The sequence below is a fragment of the Peromyscus eremicus genome, chromosome 14, assembly GCF_949786415.1.
Source record: "Peromyscus eremicus chromosome 14, PerEre_H2_v1, whole genome shotgun sequence".
Lineage (NCBI taxonomy): Eukaryota > Metazoa > Chordata > Mammalia > Rodentia > Cricetidae > Peromyscus > Peromyscus eremicus.
Genome location: NC_081430.1, coordinates 75475403 through 75494049, shown reverse-complemented (window position 1 = coordinate 75494049; position 18647 = coordinate 75475403). Strand labels below are relative to the sequence as shown.

At 39.8% G+C, this 18647-nt stretch overlaps 1 protein-coding gene across 2 annotated transcripts in view; it reads right to left on the bottom strand.

Moving 5' to 3' along the window:
* Positions 1-6976: 6976 nt before the first annotated feature.
* The window catches only part of Fut8 (fucosyltransferase 8), a 215861-nt gene continuing 204190 nt past the window's right edge, over positions 6977-18647 (bottom strand). For both annotated transcript variants that reach the window (XM_059279485.1, XM_059279484.1), the window contains exons 10-11: positions 17667-17817; positions 6977-7990 (exon numbers count right to left, since the gene is read on the bottom strand). In XM_059279485.1, coding sequence (XP_059135468.1) covers positions 7673-7990; positions 17667-17817 — 469 coding nt within the window. In that variant the 3' untranslated portion in view covers positions 6977-7672. The remainder of the gene's footprint in view (positions 7991-17666; positions 17818-18647) is intronic.

Below are 18647 nucleotides of genomic sequence, written 5' to 3'. Positions count from 1 at the left end.
GCAGTCTCGATGCGGGCCTTCATTCCACTTGGCCACTTAGTAGGCATTTGTCTTGCATACAATTTAGCTCAGAGCTTCCTAGTCATGGATAGATTGAGGGCGTGCCATCAAATGCGGTTGGCTGTACATTTTTCCGATAGTTAAAGCAATTTTATCATGATTCAATATTCTGTAAGATTGAAACACATTTGAATGGTACATGACTCGCCTGGAGACTTCTTGGATACAGTATTTGCTGTTTTGTTGCATAATACTTTTTATATCTAGTATCCATTGTGGGAGCAGGCTGGGGACATTTACCCTTCCTGATCACCCTAATCAAATTAACAAGAGAGAAGTCCTGAAAATTTTACCATCCCATGTACATGCCCCAAGTCCCCTCATTTGCCCCATAATAGAATATTTTGTCACGTCAAAAATACTTCTGTCATCTGAAAAATTAGAATAAAAGCACGTACAGAGTACTATGCAGTAAACATGGAAGTCACTGGAACGTAGTGAAGAAATAATAAAAAACAGCTTCCTGTTTTCTTATATACAGGATGGGGACAGTAACACCTAATGACAGAGCTCACTGGAGATGAGGCAAGTGAGATAATGCATGCTAAGCATGTCTGGCACATAGCAGGTGGTCAGGGAGAACCATCAGTGCTCCGGTGAGCTCAAATGCGCATAGCTGGTGCCATTGATCTTACCCTCCCAGGGCAGTTCATATGTGCACATCTTTGTAGCTAGAATCCTTCTGAAAGTGGCTTAAATTGTGTTCTTCTCTTTAGGACTACTATAGTTCTAGAGCTGTAGAAATTGTCCAAAACCTGAGTGGTAATTGATTTTGCAAAACTGTTGGCCTTTACAAAGCAATTTTATGTCTACTTTCTCAAAACAGCTTGCAGTCTCGGATATAGCTCAGTTGTTAAGAGTGCTTGGCTAGCGTGCATGAAGCCCTGGGTTCAGTCCCCAGCCTCCAATAAAAACAGGTGTGGTGGTGCACACCTGCAATTCCAGCACTAGGAAATGGAAGGAGGAGGATCAGAAGGTAGTCAATTTTGGCTACACAGCACATTCATTACTAACCTAGGACACTCAAGATTGTCTCAAAACAAACTACAGTAAAAAACCCCCACCCAAAAAAAAAAATGTTGAGTTCCTGTCATGATAAAAGTAAGAAAATTAAGACCTAGCCAGAGTGTGAGGCTTGCCAAGGGTCAGCAGCACAGATTTCAAGTCCAGCCTCGTTTTACCAAGACACACTACAATGGAGCTCTTGCATATGGGAGGAACGCAACAGATGCTGTAGACACTGTAGATCTATGTTTATTAAGCGATTTCCTAGTAGACGATAGTAAGGCTTTTGTCTATGATATTTATGTTGAGAGGCATCTTTACCTAAGGGCATCACATTGATCAGTAAAGACCACAATATACCACTACTACACTTCAATTTTTGTCTTTGATGACTCAGTATTTTGGGATTTTGAGCCCCCTTGAATTATGGATTCTAATCTAAATGATACAACAAGTTTTAGCAGGGGTCACAACTACTCAACTATACTGTTGCAGTTGGAAAGGAGGTGCAAACATAGCATAGTGAATGCGCACTCTGTGTTCCAGTAAAACTTTATAAAAACAAGAGGTGGGCATAGCATGCCAATTACTGACTTACAGAATTCTGATCATTTGACGTACAAGTTTCTCGAAAGAGAGTAGTAGTTCGATCAGACCGAACCTGCTGATGCAGTGGCTGTGAGCCAAACCCAAAACGAGAGCCACCTGATTTTGAACCACACGCTCTTTATCCTGAACAGCAGACACACACTCTCATCCTTGGCCTTGTAACGTATCGACACCAGTAATGTTTGTGAGGTACATTTGTGAACAGTTTCCAGTGTTTGTGGCTATAACCTAGGAAACCATGAAACGATCAGAAGGGATTCGGAAAGAACTTTCTCAGTCTAGTTCAGGGGTTATTAACCCATGCAAACCATTACATTTTACTGTTTTTTTACCGCTTTATATATTTCATGTTTGTTTGGTTTTATTTTTTTCAACACAAGGGTTTCTCTGTGTAACAATACTGGCTGTCCTGGAACTCACTGTGTAGACCAGGCTGGCCTTGAACTCAGAGATCCCCCTGCCTCTGCCTCCCAAGGGCTGGGATTAAAGGCATGTACCACCACCACCTGGCTCCATGTTTTTTGTTTTTGTTTTTGTTTTGTTTTTTAAATTATCTGCTGTAGTTCTTTTTAATTTTTTTAATTAATTTTACATGCCAACCACAGATTCCCCTCTCAGCCCTCCTTTTGCCACTGTCCCCACCCCCTCCCCTCCCCTCCTCCAACAGGGTAAGTTCTCCCATGGGGGGACAGCTAAGGTACATTCAGTTGAGGCAGGACCAAGCCCCTCCCTGCTTTATCGGGGTGAGCAAGGTGTCTGGCCATAGGTAATGGGATCCAGAAAGCCAGCTCATGCACCAGGAATAGATCCTGATCACACTGCCAGGGGCCCCTCAAACAGACCCAGCTACACAACTATCTCCTGTATATCTGCTGCAGTTTTAAAAATCTGAAGAATGTACACAATAAATAGATCTTGTTTGCCTAGGAAGACAAAGATGTGGTCACATTATACCCTTGAGACAACAATCAGCTGATGCGGAACCATTACTGCTTTCTTTAGACATGTGAGATCCAACTAGACAATTTGCAAACCCTGAATAGGACTAACCAATTTATTCCATAGATGAAGAATATGAAGTTCTGAAGAAGTTTCACCCACTCACATTTATAACCAGAAGTCTCATTCAGGGACAATGGTGAGCACTGTAGACTTTATCTTCAAGGTCTGAGGTCCAAGGACATGGCCTGCACTTACAGGTTCTCTGAATGAGAAACACCACCAGTGGTCATTTGCCTTTGTCCCACTTCCTTCCATTTCCTTTACTTGGCTAGAAATTCTTAGTGGCTGTCATCCTCTACGGAATACTAGCTAGGAACGCAAAGCCCATCATTCCTCAGGCTGCTGACCACACCCACAGCCTCAACTATTTGTGCTCTGGGTACAGAGTGATGCACATTCCCGCCTCCACAGATGCTCGCATACCCAGCTGGGTTATGAGTCAACATGCGCTTGTCAATGGCCTTTTCTCTACCCACACGGCAGTTAGGAAACAACAGCCTCTAAAGGACAGTGACGTGGGAGGAGAGGTTACTGACAACAGTTACTGACAACAAAGTTCCCTGTGGTAGGAGGTCACAGGAGACCTGAACTCTTCCTAAAACCTTAAGTGGCCCATGGAAAGAGCCTTCAATAGATTGTTTTCTGAAAGGTGTAGGGTCTGTCTAGATGGACATAGCTTTACAAAAAATGTTCCCATATCGAGTATAGTGACATTGATTTATAAAACTCTTGGGAATGTTGAGTTTAAATGGGCATGAATACAGAGGGCCCAGCTTCACTATGTCTCGGATCCACAAATCACCTTATCTATAACTCTCCAAGGAGTTGTTTAATTGTATTTACATTTTACAGATCCCAACAATAAAACTGTGGTCCCTGTAAGTAAATGGGCATGTGCATGACATGAGGAATGGATTAGTACAAGGGAACCATTCTCATGAGGTCATCCTTCATAAAGGTGGCAGCATTATAAAACCAAGGTGGTCTTGAGGACAAAAAGAAGAAAGAGCAACTGGAAGAGGTACACTGGATAGCTCAGGAGGCCAACAGTCAGAGATTTTGATTTGTACTAACAAGAGAATGCAGTTGAAGAACAGATTGTTGAGCACGTATAGCACCGGTGACAGTTGAAGACAAGAGGACTTCTAAAGTCTGTTTCTTTTCTGCCTTGGAACAGCTCCTCCATGTTTCTATAAGGGAAAATGCTGCCAGGAACCAGTAAGTATAAAATTTCCTTTAAAAAATTTCCTAGCGCCTGTATCCAGCATAAATTAAGGTGTCATAGCCAAGTTTGCAAATTCACCAATCTCTAAGCCTCACATCTATTCTGCAAGTCTACTGAACCTACTGAACAGTCTCTTGGTAGCACAAAGGACTTATTGGACTGTGGCCAAAGGGGTTCCTTTTCTGTCCCTTAACCCTCAGCTCTCACACTGGAGCTGTTCTTCACCTTTATTTAATGGGGATCGAGGAAGTAGGCTTCACTAAAAAGAAAAGGGAAAACTAAAGGTCACAGAGGGAAGCAACTGGCCTTATATATTTGGATCCCAACAAAACCTGGGTCTGGAGCCCGTTCACAACAGGCCTGAACTTTTTCAGAATCTAAGTCAACATATTAGACTTGAGTGAAAGATCAGCAAAGCCTTGATACAGCTCTGTGAACTGCTTTGCCACTGATATGTAGAATTCTGTTATCCACATTCAATACTCCAGGGGTAGTAATGTGGTTGCAGGTAAGCCTTTTGAAAAATGAGTCATTCAACAAGGAAAAGATCCAAATCCTCCTACTCTAACCTTAATAGGGTTTCTAAGTACCAGGTCCTCATGGACAAGGTGCCAGGTGGTGAAGACATGTCAGCCTTTCCAAGAAGATAGTGTAAAGGAATAACCATCAGGCCCAGGATGGTTTACAATATAGCCTGGAAAGCTTCTCAGGATGTGGTCAGCAGGGTTGCTCAGCCCCCTATTGTCATGCGTTCTCACTTAAGACTCTCTCTCAGAGTTCTATTCCTGTGCGGCAGAGCGAGCACCTTATGAACACATTTTCTAACAGATCAACTGTAAGGTTTCAACACAATACTCAAATGCACAGAATGGAACAGAAACTTCCAGAGGCAGGCTGAAATGTGGAGAAAGTTAAGAACACCAGGAGAATGTCCTATTTTTATGGCTTTTGAGATGATAGAAAACTGCATTCTTGCCAGGCATGGTGGTGCATGCCTTTATGGTTGCACGCCTTTAATCACTGCACTTGGGAGGCAAAGGCAGGTGGATCTCTGTGAGTTCGAGACCAGCCTGGTCTACAAAGCGAGTTCCAGGACGGCTAGGGCTGTTACACATAGAAAGCCTGTCTTGACACTCCCCCCGCCCCCCAATAAAAAAAAAAGAAAGAAAACTCTAGTCTTTCTGGAAAGAGAAACTGAGGACACTGGAAAGTGAAAGGGGAATATCAAAGAAAAGAGCCAAAGCAAAAGAGGTAACACAGCTAAGCTCTGTGCATAGTTTCTGCTTGGTGTGTTTGTATGTAACTAAGCCCTGAAGTATATGCAGGACAAACTCTGGTAAAGATAAAGGAACTACACTAAGATTTGAGTTGCCACTCAAGACAGTTTCTAAGCAGAACGTGATGAGGTTTAAAACTATGTTCCTGCAGACAGCAGCAGCGGCAGCATCCTTCACAGGACTGTAACAGAACCGACATCAGTCACAAGGCCGAACGTACTGGCACATATCTGCCATCCCAGCACTTCGCAGGCTAAGGTAAGGTTGAGAGTTTGAGGCCCACCAAGGCAACCCATGGAGATCCTGTCTCAAAAAACCTAGATAGTAACTAATAAAAACATCTTTCCAATGCCCAGGACCCAATCTAACACCACTTACTCAATGTATGAAGTATTCTACCACTGGGCTAATCCCCTAACCCCCAGAAAAGAATTCTTAAAGTAGTTGTTCTATCTTCAGTAAAGAAAAATATGCTTTTGGTGAACAAAGAGGAAATCCCAACAGAGAGGATGAATTAAAAAAAAACTGAACCAGAACTCAAGGATAAAATATACAGAATTATGTCTTTGCCTCCATGTGAGAACCATTCTTATTTCCTTCAGACTTTATTCTTTTTCTTTCACCTCTGGAACTGGGTCAGTTTGGGATGAAAAGAAACTGATTTACCTTTGGTTCCGCAGAGGTACAAATCAGACCCGCAGTTCCCGATGTTCTGATGACGAGTCAGATGGGAGCCAGAGGATGACTCATTCAGTCTATCTCCGCTCAGCTGGAGATCCCATTTCACCTGATTTTTATTTGTGCCTAAACTAAATGAAAATTTGCTGAACACTCTGGTTAAAAGTTTTGCTCTTTCAGAAGGGTGGGCATTGAGAGGTAGTTAGGATTTAGGGACAGTTAGTGGGATGATTTCATTTCCTGAGGACGTAAAGGTCAGAGTTCACTAAGCTTTTCTTTCTGGAACCCTGATACTTAATTCCAGGCCTACGACTGGCTTCTACATGGACCAAATCTTTCGTCGGGGAGGCAAGCTGGGTGTGGTGTGCACATCTTTAGTCCCAGCATTCCAGAGGCAGAGGCAAGTGGATCCCTATGAGTTCAAGACCAGCCAGGCTACTTCCAGAGACCCTCTTTTTAGAACTCATGCTATGAAATGCTCCTATGGAAGGGGCTCCATGCAGATGGGGCTTTTCCTGTAAAGGAGAGAAAGTGTCTCACTCTTCTGCAGTATTCCAACATGGGTTCCTAGAAGGAAACTTGGAACGGGTGATTCTAGGCTCCTTCTGGATCTTATTCCGGCCCCTCTCCCCTCTGTTCACCAGCATCTGTATCATATGAGTTATAACTTCAGAAATACAATCAGCTTCCAACCCTTCGGAGTCCTGTGTCCTCAGGAGCAGGGCATGACAGGAAGAGCATGTACCTGGATGAACAACAAGATCCAATTCACTGTGACAACTGCCACAGTAAGAGAGATCACCACACAAACCTGCTGTGGACTAGTTTCCCTGGAAGCAAGAGAAGGACTATTTCATTCAATTATGACAATCAGTAACATCCAAAGGAAGAGAATGAACACCTCCCCAAAGCATGCTCTTTGCACCAACTAAAGCCAGCTACTAGCATTAGAGGGGATCAATGCTTCTCTTAGTTAAAATAAGATTACTCTATCAGAAACGGAAAAAAGGACAAAAGTAGAAAAAAATTCTTAAAAGCTATAAGACCATTTTCCTCATATTTCTACTATAAACCTTATAACTACATCATCCAGATACAGAATTCCAGAAACTTTACAAAATTCCTTTTTAAAATTTATTTTTGTTATCAAAGAGAATGTCCAGAAACATTGAGTACTAAAGAATTTTTGTTCATGGTATTGTTTTACAAAACTTCCTAATGGACAGTGAATATTTCATTTTATTTTATTGGTGTATTCCTTCATTTATTAATGATGAGGTGAATGAACCGAACTGATGAAATTACTTAAAAAAAAAAATCCAGACAACCATATAAAGGAAAAACATCCATTCTCATTCTGATCTGTTGACTGGAGTGAATTCAGTGGCCACACCACCACCACTGGCTAAGAACCAACTTCCCCACAGAAGGGAGCTGTTCACATCTTCTCAGTAAGTCACAGAGGTCTCTCAGATATAGGCACCATGTTTGAAGTCTCACACAAAATGTCTGTGTCACTTAAATTACACAACGTGGCAGTGTTTGTTTCATGGGGACATAATATTTAAAGGGGCAAAGTAGAAAATAATCCGTTTGTATGTTATGTGTGAGTGCATTATTGTACTGTGCATGGGCTTGAGGGCACAGCAGCCCTTCATAAAGAGGCATTCCACCAGTGCAGCATCTGAGGGTTGGTTCCCACTTGCTCTTGGTGCGGAGCATGTCTGGCAATGAACCATGTGTTAGTCTGGGTCTTCTTCTGCTTGGTTGAGACAGTCTGAACTGAGTTCTGTTGTTAATCTCTTACACATCATCTCTATTGTTCAGCTTCGGGATATGTGGGGTACTTGACTGTTTCTATCTTCTCTCGGACTTTGTAGGAAGGGTACAGGCCTGTTTTTCCCAGTTTTCTGTTGACACCTTTAGAATAACCATCCCAATGGTTTCCAGCCACACCAATGATATCTCCAGGTTCCATGGGGATTTCCTCTTCAGTTCGAGGTTGGTGAGGATAAACTGCAATCTGGTTGTGGGCATTTTGGCCTCCAAAGTAGTAGATGTCATCTAAAGAATGGAAGTTTGCAGAGGCATCAGGATGCAGTGTTTGCATGATTTCATAAGCAACCCGACAGACCTTTGAAAAGAGGGAAAAAGAGTGGGTTAGCACACAGGGTAAACATCCTACTGTATAATGATCTTTAACCAAAGATGGGCTCTAGGGCTGAGAGGGCTGAGAACATCCACTGCTGTCAGGTGATGGATAGTTATTCTTCACTCGTGTGCACTAAACACACACATACACACACACACACACACACACACAGAGGCGTTTTACAGGGGTCATAGACATACTGTACAGTGTAATTATTTTTAATAAACATTGTAAAGGGCCACATGGTCCCCAAGCTGGGAACTAGTGACACAAAAGTGAGTAAGATAAAGTTTTCTCTAGAGAACCTAAGGTTTGGGATTAGCTCTTCAAACAATACGAATGCTGTTGCTCTCACCCTTTCATCCACTCTCTTTTTAAAGGTAAATTGCTGAGAATTAATTTTTATTTGTATTAGTGGATATGTGCATATGTCTCTCTATGTGCATGTATATTCCTGAGCGAGTGCTTGTGGAAGCCGGAAGGCTGTCAGATGCCCCAGAGCTGGAGTTATGGGAGGCTGTGAGCCGCCGCCCCAGGTGGGACTGAACTCTGGGCCTCTAGAAAGCAGGCAGCACTCTAAATAGCTGAGCTGTCTCTCCACTCCCTTTATCCACTTTGAACCACAGTGTTTTCTCAGAACTCTCCTCAATAGAGATGTATGTATTTACTGACCATCAGCGAACAAGTGGGTTCAGACATATCAGCTATTCCTAAAGCGCTCTAAAGTGTGCTCTGTGCGTAACAGCGTGTTTGGACTGACACAGCTGGGCTAATAATCTTTAAGGAAGATGGATCTGCCCAATAGTGTTGTTTTAAGATCATGTAAAAGATTCTTCTGTTAAAGAATGTTCTCACTAGCAGGTAAAATCGCATACCCTGAACTTCACTTCCTGAATTTAATATGTTTGGTGATAAAGCTAAGCTACTGTCACAGAAGGGTAGCACTCAGGCAATTAATAGATTCCCAGAAAGTAAAATGGGCTTCAGATCCTTCCTAAGTTAGGTGATCACAGGAGAGAACTATCATTTCGCTTAGAACGCTTTCTTTTTTTACATTCCGACTGAGATCTCAATTCAGGACAAATTTCTCTACACCTCTAGTTTGGTTATCTCAGTTAACGAATTTTCATTGTCCTTGTGCCAACATTTTGCATCTATTTAAAAATGAGACCACTCTTAATAGCTATTAATCTGCTAATGGCACTTACAAATGGCTCAGCAGATGTTTCTAAACCGAGGCATGCCTAGAGATCAAGAACTGAATGAAGATGTTCTTTTTCTCTCTTTCTCAGTTATGCTGGGCAGGGGACCCAGGGCCATGTACACAGACAAGCACTCTAACCTGAGTAACACCTTATTCTAACATTTAAAACCAAATAAAATGACTAGGTTAACCCTCACCTCAACTTCCTGGAGAATCTGAATTTTGGGAACTTGAGCAGTTCTCAAAGGCCAGATGTAATTGGCAAATCAAACTAACGTTAAATGACTCTATTTTTTTCTTGTTGCAGAAATTAAAATACAAAGTGATGAAGTGAAATTGGCTTAAGTCTTAGTGCTATAGTTTCAACTACTGACAGAAAGAATCAAGACAATGATTTTGTTTGTTTTTGAGATAAGGGCTCCTGTAGCTCAGGTTGGCCTTGAACTCTTTATCTGGCTAAGGATGACCTTGGACTTTCACTCTTCCTATCTCTCTATTTCCAATGCTGGTATACAAGCATGTGTCATCAGGCTCAGCTTGTTTTAAAGTTACGTTTGTCAACAAACTAAGTTTATCACGGGACTACCATGATAAAGATGGGATCAATGGTAGAAACAAAAACTATAATAAAATGAGAATAAAAGCAATTTGGAACTTTTAAACTTCAAATTCAAAGGCCTACACAGAGAAATCAAAATTAAGTTGAACTCTGGAAAGAAACAAGTATCAATGACAGACCAAATACACAATGGTGGTCTTGTAAGATTACATCCTCAAAACTCTGTAGCCATCTTAGTTCACAGTATGTCATATTCTGACAATGACAAAAAATGCCTAATGACACATTTCTAAGAATGTATCCTCACTGCTGAGACACATAACTGTAAATAAAATAATGAAGCTCCACTAATAACAAACTAAATAACACGGAAGAAGCTAATGTTTGTGGAGCTTTTGTTATCCAATACTGATGGTGAGACATTATTTGACATAATCCTCCTAGTATCCCCATAAGATTCTATCATTTATCTTACAGATGCCAAAGGGAACTAAAAACAAAAGCATCTGCCACTGTTACACTACTAGTAAGTGGTAGATTCAAGCTGGAACACAGGCAACCTGCAGAGATTTGTAACTGTCATACATATTCTCTTAGAAATCTTCTACTCCATATTCATTCTGTTACATCAGAAAGACACAACCTAAGAGCGGTCCTTCCTTCCACTCTTCTGCCTTTCTCAGCCAGAAATACAAGGCTGAGACCACAATCTCTACCTTAGCAGTTACCCACATACGATTCTCCCTCTTCACTTTTTTTTTTTTTTTTTTTTTTCTCGAGACAGGGTTTCTCTGTGTAGTTTTGGTGCCTGTCCTGGATCTTACTCTGTAGACCAGGATGGCCTCGAACTCACAGATATCCGCTTGGCTCTGCCTCCCCAGTGCTGGGATTAAAGGCATGTGCCACCACCGCCTGGCTCCCTCTTCACTTTTTAATGCATTTGCCCTCATAAGAACAACACTGCTCCATGTTCCACAAGGCCTTGCTTTCTTTTTGTGAAATTTTAATAATTAGTTTATGTTTTGATATAATAGTTATTTGTTAGCCTTTGTTGAGTACATCTGTATGTTTTAAACCAAAGGAATAAATAATGATAAATTTCAGATACCAAGTTGGGCCAATACAAGAGAGATTTCTGGACAAATGTGGATTTGGGTACCTCTAATTACCCCAGTGCTGTAGGTGTGGCATTTTATCTGATCATAATGGCCATAATGGTAGCAACTGTCCTTAATGGGTACTGATTGTATTCTAGGCACAGTCTCAGAGTAAGCCCCACCTACAAACGCCTTTCACTGTCACAGCAAACCTCTAAGTACTGTTTTCACTCATTTTAGAGATGAAGAAACTAAGCCACAGAGAAGATTTTGTAACTTTATTTAAAAAAAAAAATACAAAAGCAGATATTAAATACTACAGCCACAATTAAAATTCTTTCTGGTTCTAGAGTATGTGCTCTTACGTACATATGAAACTGCTTTTGAATAAGCAATTGGAACTGTAGATGCCACATAGTAAGTAGGTGTTCAGTAATTATCTGTTGAATAAGTGGTACTCCAGTAATGGATGCTCAAGTCCATGGGTGGTATTTAAAACTTAAGGTCCATATACAACATTCTGAATAAATAATGGTTGTTTATCTCAAACCTGGGGCAATTTACTGCTAAGGGCCAGGAGGATCATTATAGTGTTGATGTTTGCATTCAACTACATTCAGCTTCCTCTGGACTTCACAAATTCAAATCACATGGTAGGTAGACTGAAGGCTTGCAGCTGACGGTAATATTCAAGGTTGGTACTCGGACTGTGCGTGATTGAGAGGGGCAGAGTATAGTTTACAAACATGACATGGCTGTACATAGCATATTTTATTTCCTTCTGTGCCAACACTTCATCACTTTCTAGCATATTATTAAACATACAGTGATGATTAACATAAAAATTCCTGCTAAAGGATATAATACATGTACAATGATTTTAAAAGATATTTAAAAGGTAAGTATCCATTAGTCTGAATTTAAACATCCTTAGAAATAATTATCCAGCTGAGTATATGGGCTTCCAAGCTTTCTCACAGCAGATAGGACTTTGTTTTTTGTCAAATTACACAGTCAGGCAGAGGCTTTCCTAGTATGAGAATCTGAAAGCTGTTCTCAGGTGAGTGGGTGATACTGGGAGATCTGCACACCTTCCCTTAGATGACTTAGTTTTACTATACAATGGGAGAATGACACCAGTTTTTGCTGCACTGTATGAATGTCCAAATGAATACAAGTTGCACAGTACAGCATCCAGCACCAAAGGTGAGGGTATCCAGGCTGACTCAAGACAGACTTCTTGTCCTCCATGCTGGGAAGAAGGCACAGGGGTCACATCTTTTATACTGTGTTTTCTCTTTGCCACTCTCAGAAGCTATTCACTACTGCTTCCTAAACTACACCTCACTAGAAATTCCTACCCCAAAAGTGAATGTTATTCTTAATTTTGTCCTTTGGGCTTTCCAAAATCTGATTCAAAGTGTATAATGCAGCCAGTCCTGTTGTGTGGATTTAGAATTAAAGAATGCATGAGACTGTTTTATAACAACTTTATAACAACTGTTATAAAGGTAGGTGTCACAGGGAAAAACTAATCCAATTACTAAGCAATGCTGCTCATTAAACAAAGTAAACTCCAATAGCATTAAGGTCTTTTTTTTTTTTTTAAAGATTCACTAGGTTAATTTTCAAAATCATAAAATATTTCTTATAAAAGAGCATTACATTTTATATGTTTGAGTATGTCTGAATGTATGTTTGGGTACCATGTATGTGCTTGGTGCCAATGGAGGCCAGAAGAGGGCACTGGATCCCTTGAGCTGGAGTTACAGACATTTGTGAGCCACTGTATGGGTGCTGGGAATGGAACTTAGATCCTCTGGACAAACAGCAAGTGCTCTTAACTACTGAGCCATCTCTCCAGCCCCAATGTTAACGTCTTTAAGCATCTACAATTGCTTTGGTAAATCAGATTCCACAGTAGTAAAAACTGATTCTATAATTAGATAAACAGAATTTTCAGAAAACCTTTTTGATATTTTATTTATATACCAATGAGCTGCCAACTACTTTCATTTCTTCAATTATAATTTGTTTGCTTCAGTAAGGTGGTTTCAGCAAATAAGAATATAAATGATAAGTAGATGGTTTGTGCATGGCATCTTCCACTAACATAATAGGATGACTGGCATATGTCTGAAATGTCACTGTCCTGGCTGGTTTCTGTCAACTTGACATAAACCTAGACATATCTGGGAAGAAAGAATCTTAACAGATTAACTGCCCCATAAGATTGTTCTGTAGGCAAGTCTGTAAGGGCATTTTCTTAATTGATGATTGATGTGGGAGGGACTAGCCTACCAGGGTCATTGCTACCCCTCGGCAGGTAGTCCTGAATGGCGTAAGAAAGCAGGCAGAGCAAGCCATGTGGAGCACATAAGTAAGCAGCACTCTTCCATGGCCTCTGCTTTAGTTTCTGCTCCCAGTTTCCTGCCTTAACTTTCTTCCATGAATTCTCTCAGGGATGCCATGTGACCTGGAAGTGTAAGATGACATACATCCTTTCTTCCCCAACTTGTTTTTGGCCATGGTGTTTAATCACAACAACAGAAACTCTAAGGCAGTCCCACTGTAAGTCAAAGTTCTCTTTTAGCAAGCTAAATAAAATGGAACCCAGGTGATACACTGATGCAGAGAATTAATATGCTGAATGTTAACAATTATTTTTCACTGTGAAAAATTGTTGTGCCTGTTCCCATAGTGACTGTGTGTGCCATAAGCATTTCTCATAATCACAGCAGAGGTAACGGAGTTCTTGAATCACATGTTTCATGTTCCTTTTAAAATGTAAGGTCACATAGCTTGAAATGTAGCATGTGAAAAACAGCTGAAAAACCAATACTGAAAATTCTCTAGAATAGGCAATGACATCCATATAACTATTCACATGCATACTATACATATTAGCAGCTAATGTGTTTAATACATTGCTAAATACTATTGTTGCTTCACATGAAGCAAGTCTTTAGTTCTCATAAAACTATGCACTAGACAACAAGATCATTATTATTACTATTTTTAAGAGTAACAGAAAAAACACAAAACACCAATAGTTGACTAAGTGCTCTGTTCAAGGGCTGGTCTGCACAGCCCACCTGCCAAGCCCAGATTTCCTCCTTCTTGTTCTCTGTGAAATTAATGGCTTGGTATTCTGGCCTGTGAATGAGTTTGTCTTTTGCTCTTTTTGTGATGGTAAGACATTTCTGGAGTACTTTTCATGAAATTCCAGTTTTGGCTTATGGCAAAGAAACAATCCCAGCAGTCAACTTTATTAAGCTGCACTAATTACCTCTTTATCAGAAAATATGTAAAAAAAAAAAAAAATCGTATGGTGTAAGTGAGAGTAAATATTTATAACTGAATGTGGAACCAATCCACATTCTTAAATGCTACAGTTGTTAGTCATCAAATAAGATGAGTTAATGGAAGTGATCACCCTGGACAAACTGCCACTCAATATAGATTATTATTATACTGTATTTTCTTTTTTTTTTTCTTTCTTTTTTTTTTTTTTTGGTTTTTTCGAGACAGGGTTTCCCTGTGTAGCTTTGCGCCTTTCCTGGAACTTGCTTGGTAGCCCAGGCTGGCCTCGAACTCACAGAGATCCTCCTGGCTCTGCCTCCCAAGTGCTGGGATTAAAGGCGTGCGCCACCACCGCCCGGCTATACTGTATTTTCATTGTTAAAACTTCCATTCTGAACCCTAATATAAAATATTGGAGTCATTTGAGTCTACTTTGGGTTATAAAATATTGTTTGAGGTTTGTTTTGATATACATAGTCAAAAATTACTTTGGGTGAGCCGGCAGTGGTGGTACATGCCTTTAATCCCAGCACTCCAGAGGCAAACACAGGCAGATCTCTTGAGTTCAAGGCCAGCCTGGTCTACAGAGTGAGTTCCAAGACAGCCAGAGCTACACAGAGAAACTATGTCTTGAAAAAACAAAAGCAAACAAACAAACAAATACTTTGGGTAAACTTTTGTCAACAGTTTTTAGGAATAATATAATATGCAAGCATTAATCTCATTCTTTGGAGACCAAAAGAGTCCTCTCTGAATCAATCTTTCTGCTTCTCTGGATTCAAGGTCCTAATTCACTTCACTGACTGATATTATCATAAAACAAAAGCAAGGCACTACAGCATTCTCCTCTGTCCTAGACAAAAATTCTACTATCATGAAGTCATGATGGTACTGATTTCTAGTCAAAATTAAGAGTTATAAGACCAAAAATTCTTTTTATTTTAAAGAATTTTTAAATTATTATTAATTTATTATTATTATTTATTACTTTGATGTTTATGATTGTTTTGTCTGCATGTATATATGTGTACCACATGTGTGCCTGGTGTCTCTCAGAAGAGGGTGTTGGATTCCTGGAGTTGTAGTTACAGAATGTTGTGAGTCACCCACTGGGTACAAACTTGGGTCCTCTGTCAGAGCAGCAAATGCTCTTAACTGCCGAGTCCTCTCTACAGTCTTATTGTTGTTTATTTTAAAAGCTGAGTATTTGCAAAACACTTGTACAAATAAATTACATTAGTAACACAAGTTGAGAAAGGAGGAAAATGGACATCTATCTGGTAGTCAATTATATCTATGCTATAGCTGACTGCCCTCCATCTCAACACAGTAGATGATTCAATAGATGGATAGCTACTCCCTCTCTACCACCCAGAACCTTGAATTTAGGACTATCTGTGACCCGGACTAGGCCATCATTAGAAAATCTTGGTTGTTCTAAAATTCTAAAAACACATATTTAAAAGGAAAAAGAAAAATGATTACTTTCTATCCCAGAATGGGCATAAAAGAATTCTTAAGAAAGGCTAGAAAAAAGCGAACACACTGAGCACACCCCTGTAAATGAGACATGTATGTTTTTATTTGATTTTAGAACTTACAATTAGAACAGCGGTTCTCATCCAAGGCAACTTTGCTAGGGGCATTTGGCAATGTCCAGAGACATTTTTGTTTTTGACAACTTGTGTTGAGGATACTACTGGCCAAGAATGCTGCTAAACTCCCCAAAATATATAGTTCTTCATATAATATAGTATACTTCTTCATAACAAAGTATTATCTGCTCCAAATGCCAGTAGTGCCTAGGTTTAGAAACTGGACTAGAGGAACAGACTTTAGACAGGTCTAAAATTTAGGCCTACAGGGCAGGCAGTGACCAGGAAAAGTGACTCCTTTTTAAAAAAAGTTAAATTTTGTATTCCATTTACGAATGAATGCATGTATGCATTCCCTGAGACTGCAGTTTGAACTCAAGGCATCAGGCTTGGCAGCAAGTACATCTACCTACTGAGCCATCTTACTTGTCAAAATGACACTTTTTACAACACTGTTTTCTTTTCTTTTTGAGATTATAATAATATGATTACATTGTTTCTCCCTTCTCTTTCCTCCTCCTAGTTCCTATCATTCCTCGCTCTCTTTCAAACTCATGGCTTCTGTTTTCATTAGTTTTTATCCCATGCATATATGTGTACGTACATGCCTATATATTCCTAAGCATAACCTGCTCAGTCTGTATTATCAGGCAGCTAGGGTCTTAGAAACAGGAGTGGGGTCAAGTAGACACACATCTGACCTGTTGCTATGAGAAAGGAAAAGGTGGTTTTGGCAGACAGAATCCTCATCCCAGTTAAACACCGCCACTAGATGCCTCCATGGGAATTTGAAAGCTATGGAGATTTTACGTTGAGATTAAGATTCCTGCTGTGTGACTCCTGTTTTGTGTAGCTGTTTTGATATAGTGAGTTATACTCTTATTTCACTATGAAGAACTATAGTCTTTGCATTGATAAGTACCTTCTGAAAATCTTATCAACATCCTACTGTGACAAGGTACTTACTGGCTGTCATTCTGTAAAAAATACAGGGTTCATTTCTTTATTCTTTCTGAAATTCTTTCCCATGGGAACTGCGCCTTCTCTTATATATTTTCTTTACCATGAGGTTCTCAGCAATAAGCACACTAATTTTACACCTATTTATCATTTTTGGTAATTGTCCTCTAGTTGTACTTTGATTCTGAATGAGAGCAAGACCCATATCTTCACACTCCTTTTGAGTCCTCTTAGCATATTGTGTAACTTTGAGCATTGTCACTCAATGGCTGTTTAAACAAGCTAATCAGTAATAACTGGATAAGTGGGGAAAGTATAAAATTCACAAGAAATATTGCAGTACCAGTATTCAATAGGGCAAAGAAGACTGACTAGATACTTCATAAACACACATACATATCAAACCCATACCTTATATACAACAATCAAACTCAAGGAGTTATTGTGATATTGTAGTGTTTAAATTTTTTAAAGTGAATTATTTAAATTTAATATATAGCTCCTTGCTTCACAGAAATGCAACAGGACTTGTAAAAGACTTGCATTTACTGTCTTTACTATAAAGCAAGCGAGGCAGAAGGCTGATGTGGTGAAATGGAAGGCTTCTGTTTACATACTAGCTGCCTGCAGACTCAGGAAAGTATACAGCAAACTTAATCACTTGCTGTTTCTGTCAGATGCTATGACAAGTACTTCAAAGGACTTTACTAACTGGCTTCAGTGGAGACGTAGTCCACCACTGCTGTAAACAACTCAATATTCAACGTACCCAAGCTGTGGTTTTCTGTGGGAGCTCTTCACTCTTTCCCAAAAGATATCACTACTAAGTTTAAAGGAAACTATACCAGAGTCATGCTAACACTAAAAGCACAGACGTACAAATAATTTTTCTGCTCAGAACCACAGTGAGTGCTGGCCATCAAAACGTGCTACCACTTACCTGGGATGAAAAAGTACACACTAGGAAGTCAGCCTGGGAGAGAAAGTGTATATCCAGGATCACACCCCGAAGTGAATTTTCTGTGTATCGGTTGTGTAGTCCAGCTGACCAGGAAATAGAGTTATCACTAATAAATTCGTAATTGGAGTACCTGGAAAAAGAAAGAGATTGTACATAACTAACTTACAGTATTTACAGGAGGGAGACCACTTCTTTATCAAAAGCTCCCTCCTGTACAGTGAGAACTTGATAACATTTAACAGAGTAGTTGAAGCATCTCTTAAGTCAACAATGGAAAAGAAACTACTTCAGAATATCTTGCATATTAAATGTTATTGAAATCAGGTGTGGTGGAGTATTCCATAGCCAAATATTCAGCTGGCTGAGACAGAAGGACTGTGAGTTCAAGGCTGGCCTGGGCTACACAGCAGAACCATGTTTAAAAAAATATATTATGGGGCTGGAGAGATGGCTCAGGGGTTAGGAACACTGGCTGCTCTTCCAGAGGACCTGGGTTCAATTCCCAGCACCCACATGGCAGCTCACAACTGTCTGTAATGCCCGTCCAGGAGATCTGACACCTTCACACAAATGCATATAAATTAAAATAAATTATTTAAAAAATATATTATGGGTGTATTATCTTAAACACATATATACATCATTTCGACCATTCATGACAGAGTAAAACTGAAGACTTCTTATTCTCTTTGTAATAAGTACCCTTCTGAGCGTTTATCTGAGCTCTTTTCATATTTGAATGAAGCTGTTTAAGAAATACATCATGACAGACTTTCATTTAAAGTTTTAGTTTATAACTGTTAAAGATCAGATTTGAGTAGATTTTGTAAATGTCTTCTTCATTAATTTTACAAATTAATAATATAAATACACTTAAAATGAATATTTAAAACATTCATGACAATGAATAGTCTCCAATTCCCATCTTTTCTGAAGATCCATCTATCCACTCTTAGCCAT